The following is a 9,531-nucleotide window of genomic DNA, read 5'->3' as shown; positions in this document are numbered from 1 at the left end:
TATAATCCGTGTTTAAATCTGCATTAATACATATGTCACCGTAAAATTGTAATAAACGTTAGATTGTAATCTATCTCGCGAGATTATAAACTGTCGAAAGATTGTGAACCTCAACGAACTGCTTACAATTTAACGTAATTTAATAAATTATTTTTTTTTAATTCGGTAGTGATATGAAATTGTTGGATAGTAAAATTAATCTGTAATTGACCAAAGAAGTTTGAATGATAACTAAGTTAGTGTAGTACAATCTACCGAATAATAATACGTTAAATTGTAAGCAGTAAGCTGAGGTTCACAATCTTTCGACAGTTTATAATCTCGCGAGATAGATTACAATCTAACGGTGTTTACAATTTTACGTTAACACATATATTGGAATTTGGCTTTTTGGAGCAACATAGGTGAAGTGAGCTCCCAACAACTCACACACAACAAACAATATTTATGATAAAAACGGTAAAATCTTATATTTGGCTCTGATAAAGGTAAAATTGGTACAAAATAAAAGATAACGAAAAATGTAATAGTTTTTATTAACAGATCATTATAATATTTTTTGTGACATGAGGAAGTGTATCCAAGCGGAAACTGCGTTAGCAAATTTTGATTCTACAGTATTTTAGTTTCTAAGTATACATTACACTACGTTCTACTGATTTAATGGAAAGAATCGCTTACACATTGCTAAATATATTTTCATTACTTGATTGATTATTATATAAATTTATACAAAAAAGGAACTACCAGTGCGTGTATTATCTGGCATACATTTCTACTTACGAATCTTAAAACTACGGTATTTCATAACATTCGATTACACGCTTGCCAATCTAGTTTCTTAATACTAGTCATATCACTAAACATTATATTATGGAAATTTTCATATTTAACTACTTATCTTAAATAACATCTACGTTTTAAATTATTAATTTATGCAATAAATAAATAGTATATATTAAAACCGTTTCGGTTCGTCGAACTTTACATAACATTCAGTTTATCACTGACCACAATAAGAAAATTATTGTTACCATAGTAACTGTCATTTTATGAATACATTATCGCTACCTAACATCCATTTTACAGCTATATATCGAGTAGGTATTGATATGAAAAAATCCCTACGTTTTAATGTGATAGGTGTTAAAACAGCAATTTTTATTTACAGAAAAAACAATCGAATTGCACTCTTTTATTAAAGTACTCAGTCTCTGTCTATACAATAATGTTTACATTGTGATGAAAAGAGACCGAACACTTTAGTTGTGAATAAGGGGATAGAAGCTCTCTTTACTGTAGAGTCTAGGTGAACCTTTTGGATTTTATCGTTTGATACTTAGTGCCAGACATAGTTTAAATTTAATATTTTACATTGTTAGTAATACCTGTTTATTTTAATATCAATACTAGTGTTGAATATATGCCGTGGAGAAGTTAATGTATAAAGCAAACAGGAGATTGCTGATGAACAGCTTATTAAGGACGGATGTGCGTACTTGTACAAGATCTTCCAGGGTAAAATCTCTATTAAAACTAATCTGGTTAGTTTTATTTTGTCCGCTATTTACAGTGTGTCCTGGCCGAACTTATTTAAGAGTCACGTGGTAATTAACCAAAACGAAACTTGTAAGAGGCTGCAATAGCAGCATACTTATAATTATTGAGATTCCATCATTTAATACATACCTGATGGCATAATGCTATCATTAACAACCGCTTCACAATCAGAGTAAACACAACTAATTTATCTACAGATATACTGTAGGTAAGTACTTACGTTGATATCGTAACGTTATTTAGCGTCATTATATACAGTCTCATAGTTCGGGGTTTCACTAGATTGCTAGGAGTTTTACAACGCATTTAGAAACAGTCCCAACTAGATGCACAGCGCTCATAAGGCGCAAAACTGAGGCTATGGACAGTCCATAGAGTTTGGACTTGGCGGGCCACCCATAACACTGTACGGCGGGCTGTGTGGAGGTAGTGACTGAATGGATCCCATCGGGCCGTGGTACATGTCCATCTCCATTGATGCGTCCGGTGAGCATTTGTCCGCCATCTTGTTTTCTTGTTTCGTCACCATGCGCCGCCACTTGGCACGAGCATTCTGGAACCAGACCTGCAGACAGAGAAACAACTTAGAAACCAATATATGAGGTGAATATTCGCTAGCGTATACGCAAAGCTGCTTTAGATTAAAGGATTTCTTCCAAGATTCACATTGAAGACAAATATTGCACAATTTTCTGCAATAGATTAATCGTCTTTAATAGATTACACTATATCATAGACATGCTTATGGGTTGAATACCACGTAGGTACTTGTCATTGGCGCATATCATTAATTCAACAGAGGGATGTCAAATTCAACAAAGTTAACTTAGCAAAAACTACCAACAAACATTGTCTTGTTTGTGGTAAATTAATTGAAGATTTCCTAACGTTTTCAGGACGTGCAAATATCAGAACCAATGGCGCGCAACTATATCGATAGCCCCGCCCCCTCGTGTCATGGCCGCGAGTGCGAATGACTAATGCCAAATTTAGATAATCATCCTATTACTAGAGGATATGGCTTTGAAATTCTATATTACTACCTGATTCTTCAAGTTCCAGTACTGCTACCTACAAAATAATAAATTTCCACCTAGGACTTTCCTTTCAAATGCTTACAGCGTATATTTGCTTACATATTTCTCTCCCTGCACTGAATATCTCCAGTTACATATTCTAATTAGAAGAACTGAAGACGTAACGCACTCAACCTGTCGGACACTTCATAAATTAATAACAGGAAACTCGATGCCAGCGAATTGTTGAAAAGTGAAGACGTCTAGGATTGATGGACGTGTAACAAGTGAGATGCCCTTTAAGAAAAAATTAATACGCGCGATAAAATGTAAACACGTCTTGCTTATTCAGAGATTCTTCTAGATTCAGTCATTGTTCTTACAAATTTACACCCTAGCTATAGCTACCCCTCTAAGTACTGTCCGTAGACCTCCCAAATTCGATTCAGATGCCAAAAAAAATTATTTACCACTTTTCTTTCATCATATTTTACAGACAGTTTTACTCTGTATACCTATTGTACGATTATGATCAGATTTGACCGATTAAAAAAATACTTTCGGCTCTTCTAAATGCAATAACAATAAAAAAAGGTTTTAAAATGCTGTCTTAAATGTTAGACAGGATTTATGAATTTGCTTATCATATATAAAATATTTTACTCGTTTCACGTCGAAAGAACCATTTATTACAGTCGTGACATTATACAAATCATGTCTAAGAATAGATCTCTGAAGTCGCCTCAATTACTCTATATTCTGTCGGTCTGACAAACACTAACCCGAAACTTAGTATTTGTATACAACGAACTCTCCGTTTTCATCCAACTACCTCTCACTAGATGGTTAGGTGGTTTCCTCAGACTCAATAACAATTTATATAAGTTACAAGACAAAATGTATCATGAAATCGTAAGATCTTTAACAAGCCCAATAATTAAGGTATTATTAACGAAGAACTGTAACTGAGAATCCCGGATCAAAGACATTCATACATTCCATTTGCGTAAATAAAAAGTAAAGTGATGTGATTAATAGCACGTTTTCCTTATATAAATAATATTTGAATAAATTAGGAGGCAGCGCGCCACGTCCGCCGGGTGCGAGGACGCGCGACCAAATGACAAATGGTTGTCTTTTGAAATCGCGGCGGAAATTATCTGCCCAACCGAGCGTCTCAGGACGATGCGTTCGTACTAATTACTAGAGCGTTTGATTGTGATCTCAATACCGCAATCAAAATTCACTCTTACCATAGTGCTTTAAGGACAAATTTTAATTGTTTTTAACCTGTCATTATTAACACAAATGTACTAAGAAAATAAAATTATACGTGGCTAAATGCCGAGGTGTGACCATCCGCTTCTAATTGCAAGGGTCGTGAGATCTGACGCCTTCTGTATTTTGGAATTAATGATTGCTATATTTTAGGTAAGATATTTTATGAACTTTATATTCTAGAAATACATCATTTGGTCATATTACGAGAATTAATAATTTATATATGTATATATGTATATCAGTGGCGCTACAACCTCTATAGGTCTTGACCTCAGATTTCTAAATCTGTTTCATGATCATTTTTAAATCTAATAGGCAGGTAGGTGATCATCCTCCAGTGCCTGACACACGCCGTCGACTTTTTGGGTCTAAGACATACCTATCGGTTTCCTCACGATGTTTTCCTTCACCGTTCGAGCAAATGTTAAACGCGCATAGAGAAAGAAAGTCAATTGGTGCACAGCCGGGGATCGAACCTACGACCTCAGGTATGAGAGTCGCACGCTGAAGCCATTAGGCCAACACTGCTCTAAATAAAAACTAATACATTAATTTATACATAAATGGTTAAAAAAAATAAGATCCTAAGAACATATTATTGTCTCGCATTTATTAATATTTTGCATACTTTTGTTAATAATTCATAAATCATTAATACAGTAGCAGGACGTGATTCAAAGCATATTACCAAGGAAAGGCACTTTTTCAAGCAACCAATTACGGCGACCTTCTTGAACTGAGCTCATTTTTCAGGAAACAAAAAAACAAACGAACCAAGTGACAAATCACGCTATTGCGAACGAAACGGGAGAATTATGGCATGGTTTGTTCTAAATCTGTTTGAGTTGTGTTAACCGAACATACGATACATTTGGTTATATCATTTAAAGACTTTCTTAAAAATATTACAATGCAGTGAATTAAATTTAATTTGCTTATGTATTTTGTTTTTACATACAAATTAAATAAACACTATTCTGTTAAATTAATGGTTTTCAAAGAAGTCAAATATCTGTTATTCATGTTACAATTGACTAAATAAATTTATTTAAATAATTTGTATGGTCTACTGATGCCATTAAAGGGCCCAAGGTTTGTCGCCAGAAATATAATAAGTTGTGTGCGAACAACTGTGCGGCGGCGACGCGACGTGGGCACATTCTTTTCACGAGGCGCCTCTGCCCCAAGGCATGGGACGGGAATTACATTTAGTATTTTGTTTTTTTTTTGTTATTTATACTAAATTAACGTTAAAAATAAGCATCGCGTCATTAGGGAACCTTTTATAAGATTCTAATAATTTATTATTGTCTAGTAAGCGCGAAAATAGAAATGTAATTAAATTACTCATTTTGTTGCCATGTGTTTTTATATTAACGATTTTTTTTTATATTAGGCGATTAATATTCGAAGTGAAATATAAATAGTTTTAAGTATAAACTAATTTTTTTCATTATTTATTAGTTAATCTTTGAAACAAACAAATGACGACTATACCACTACATATTTGCATTTTCATCGATTAATATTACGCGTAATAGTGGTTTATGAGTTAAACACTAGTTCCGTAATCCTCTAAGCTTAACCTACCTCAGCGCCAAAAGCTTAGGAAGCTTAGTGCCGCTTGCGGTAACTATTCGTAAGCGCAATTAGTGTCATCATAAATGATGTTATGCGAAATGAAGCAACTCTATCACATACTCGTATATGTGAATAAATGTTTACCCGGAAGGAAAATTTGTATAAAATCGTTTTATATTGTAAGACTTAACAGTCTGTGAATTCTGATATACTGTCCGTAAGTTACGCCTTAGTTCGATCTCCAACGATACAAATTAATTAATTATGTAACTTTACATACTAAATCATTATTTTCTTACACAACCAGCCGCATTAAGTCAGTTTTTTTTAAACGTTTCTGAGGGGTTCTGCTACCCTAATTCTTAAGATAGAATATACAAAATTTAAGATCAATCAGTTCAGTTGCAGAATTTCATTTTACTTACTATGTACCTATCGGTCATCAGCAATTGTCACGCGGTAGAGTTATGTACCAAAAATTTTATAACTACAGGTTAATGAATAAAGGCCTTGTTGCTTTGAATCATTACGATTTTGATATAAATTAAAATAAATGACGCGCGGAGCACTGGGTCGCATGCTATCTCGTTCTCTCGCTATTTTAGTCTAGGTAAGAAGTCTCCTTCTGGAAATAAATAATAACTCAACGGAAAAAACCTGTTGGTTATTGTCATTGCACTTTATATTAAAGATTTAAGTTGGCGCCTGGTAGATAGTACCGGTGACCCGGTGAGGCTTTCCTCGCTCAACGAATAAGTAACGCAATACAGCGAGGAAATGCTGCCAGCATTAAAGGTACCTACACTGACACAGGGACCAAACTTTTTAAATGTTTTTTAAATTTCTTTTATTAATTTTAATTATTTTAATTATTACAATGTTAGTGAAGAAAACCGTAACTGTATTTGATTGTTAAGATTACTAATAAACATATATTTTGTCTATATTAAATAATTTTGATCTGTATGTCTCATGTAATAGTATTTATGTGTATTATATTTATTACCCTAATGCTTTGTACTATATTAAGATGGATTTATTTACAGTGATCACAAAACATCCTTAAAGTCGTACAAAATTAAAAAATATCTTTATGCAATCTGAACTTTTGCTATGTATAAAAAGAGAATACATTGGACACGATATCCTCTACAGAAGCGTTAGTCCCCAAGTCAATGCACGCAAAACGAAAAAACACTTATCTTTGCAGAATGGCGACCGCAGACGTGCACTTTTTTCCAGAAAAAAATTCTCGATCAATATTCGGAGGTCTTAGGGAGAGGGGCCATGCCTTCGTATAATTGGTTAAGGGAAAATTTATGCGGCGCGCGCTATCTACTTCGGGCCTGCTCGGCTCGGTTCGGTATGTCGATAAATGGTAAACCTGTAAAGCCTACTCCGTGCTAGTGTGCAATTGTTCCTGTCAAGTTACGCACACTAACCCACAAGTCTTTAAACCTGAGTAAATTACGCAATGTACACATATGTCAATTAACTCTTATTACAAATACATTTCAACACGTGTTTAATCATCCGCCAACAAATATTTTATTTATTGGTAATTAACGAACAGTAATTTATACGGAATACGTTTAAATCGAGCAGCTGCATAAACGATATTTAACGGAAATTAGTCTCGATTGGGTGTTATTAGTAAACATTTTGTAGCACCTGCATTCGAATATCTCTTCCGAGTTAGAAAACAATATCGAAACATTCGAGTACAATGCTACAAGTGTTTTAATACGTTTACTTAAAACCGCCGTAATTACGAATACAAAGGTGAGTCTTTGAAGGTACCGTGCAAGACCTACATTAAAGGGCCGCTTCAGATAAATTAAAAGCAATATAGAGCTCTAAAAGGCAAAGCAACACCGAAGTGTGTTCAAGTTATTAGAACTCGTAACACCGGCAGATGTGCCAAGTGAAACAGTTTCCTTTGAAGCCGCTTCCACTTTATACGGCAACTTAGTGTTCTTATAAACAGTGACGTCATGAGTAACAATATACTAACTTTTCCATCTACCTCTCAGTGTATAAATTAATTCACCGCATCGCCTGCTTTAACTTTTCTGACGAATTTCCAATTTGATAATGTTGAATACAAATGTTATCTTATGTAAAAAGTAAGTAGCTCTTGTTTACGTGTTGTTATCAGAAGGTAGTATATACCTATTTAATTGTACAATGCTATTTTTAGTATGAAAATGAGAGTGACCCAAAGACCCGGATGAGGGCCCAGATAACGAAGGGCGCGACAGAAACTATAAATACAATTAAAAGTTTTCCAACCGATAACCTTATATACTTATCAATTTACGCAGCACAAATACTTGCGGCAATTTTTGATGTTATCAGATAATCCCGTTTGTTTAGCAGTCCATACACCTGCACATAAAATATATTAGTCTCTGAATTTTAAAAATAGGCCACCTTCGCAGTGCATTAATATATAGCGCCAGCAATAATTCGCAAGTCTTATAATTATTAATTATAAACAACCATTTGCTTACGTAACTAAAGTACAGAAACAAAAGGTTGTATAGATAGAAATTATATTTACCTGTAATACTCTTTTAGGAAGACCAGTCTTCTGGCTCAGCTGTTTGAGGTCTTTTGCATCGGGATTGTGGTTGATTGCGAAGTACGACTTCATTGTTCTCAGCTGGTGGTGTTTGAAGCTGGTCCGCATTCGTTTGGTGCGTGAGGTGGCACCCAGGCCACCCCCACCCCGGAAGCCCATCTCGAGGTAATCAGGATTCAAATCTGATAGGAGAAGAGAACAGTCATGCTGCTAATTGATAAATATAATGCTAACCTAAACATTTTTATACTATTTTATGGTACTGTAAATCAAATCAATTTTAATTTAATTTTAATCAGATTAAGGACTTAAAAAATTTTAAACTTTAAAATGTTTTGACTTTACAGTAGACAATAATCGTATTACGATTAATAAATCGTACACACGATTTTAAATATTATGACAATCGAATACTGCCTGGAATGTAAGAAAGATAATGTACGACACTTATCAAAACATATGAAGAGAGATAAAATATCATTCGCGGTGCCAATTCGCAATTAATAAAACATAATTTATAAAATTTATGTATTGAAAATTAGGTCACAACTGACTCTAAAGCATGGTGCGATAACTTCGTGTTTTACATAATTATATACAATATGTAAATTTAACGCCTAATACAAAGGCGTACCGAAAATAAATAACGATAAAATGAAATCGAACTAATGCCAAATTAATTTTTACTTAGCGATACAAAAACGTGAATGTAAAATGGAGCTGGTATATTAAATTCAAACCAACATTTTTTGCTTGTAAATCGATTACAACACGTAATTCATTGTTTTCTGTTACTTCTCAGGGTTTGCAAGCTTCAGCGTGACGTATTCGTATCGGTAAAAGCACGCTGGCGCAACGCGACGCACGTTTAACGACCAATAAAAACTGCTGCCAATAAATATTCCGAAACCGTGAATGCCGTACTGGACATAGAAATGCAACGAGTTTGCAACTCCTATTTCAACATAAAATTCGGATATTCGCTTAAATATTTCATAGTTTCCAAGTGAAGTGAAAACTATAGAATGTAACGTAATTTTCGTTAAAATGCGAAACTTTTCTAGATGACGTTTTGCAATTGAGATAACCGAATGTCCTAGATAACTTCCTCTACAATTCACCAATTTGTTCTACTCCAGTAAAAGTATCCCATTTCACGTGAATACTAATAGAAACATATTAACGATCTAGGCTAGATCCAGATAAGTAAAGAGTAATAGACCAAAGCGCTGATTACTCTAAAATAAATAGTAAAATTAGCAGCAACGCCTTCTCCGGTTCCGAGTCTTGAACGCGAACAATTAGCAATGTGGGTAATTATGCAGGGATTCGTTGGAGCATTTTACTCAAGAGCTAATGGTAACCGATTCGAGTTAAATGGAACACTTTGAAACGTGCCGCTTGCAGCTCGGCGTGATTGTTGATTGTTTACTTTCCGAATCGGCACACAAGGAAGTCTACTATTGTTTTATCCTGACCGTGTTGGACCTTTAGTTTAGAATTTTTACG

The 9,531-nt window shown here is 34.4% G+C and overlaps 1 protein-coding gene across 7 annotated transcripts in view; it reads right to left on the bottom strand.

Annotated features, from left to right (window-relative positions):
• Positions 1–517: 517 nt before the first annotated feature.
• LOC125062360 (protein apterous-like) overlaps positions 518–9,531 on the bottom strand; it is a 44,215-nt gene continuing 35,201 nt past the window's right edge. For 4 of the 7 annotated variants that reach the window (XM_047668228.1, XM_047668229.1, XM_047668226.1 and 1 more), the window contains exons 5-6: positions 8,002–8,204; positions 518–2,125 (exon numbers count right to left, since the gene is read on the bottom strand). In XM_047668228.1, the coding sequence (XP_047524184.1) occupies positions 1,919–2,125; positions 8,002–8,204 (410 nt within the window). In that variant the 3' untranslated portion in view covers positions 518–1,918. Of the gene's footprint in view, positions 2,126–6,219; positions 7,827–8,001; positions 8,205–9,531 lie in introns of those variants that run through there. The other 3 variants (XM_047668232.1, XM_047668230.1, XM_047668231.1) reach the window with 2 other exon arrangements.

This window comes from Pieris napi, chromosome Z (genome assembly GCF_905475465.1).
Source record: "Pieris napi chromosome Z, ilPieNapi1.2, whole genome shotgun sequence".
NCBI lineage: Eukaryota > Metazoa > Arthropoda > Insecta > Lepidoptera > Pieridae > Pieris > Pieris napi.
The sequence above is the reverse complement of the archived record's forward strand: the minus strand, read 5'-3'. Positions and strand labels throughout refer to the sequence as shown.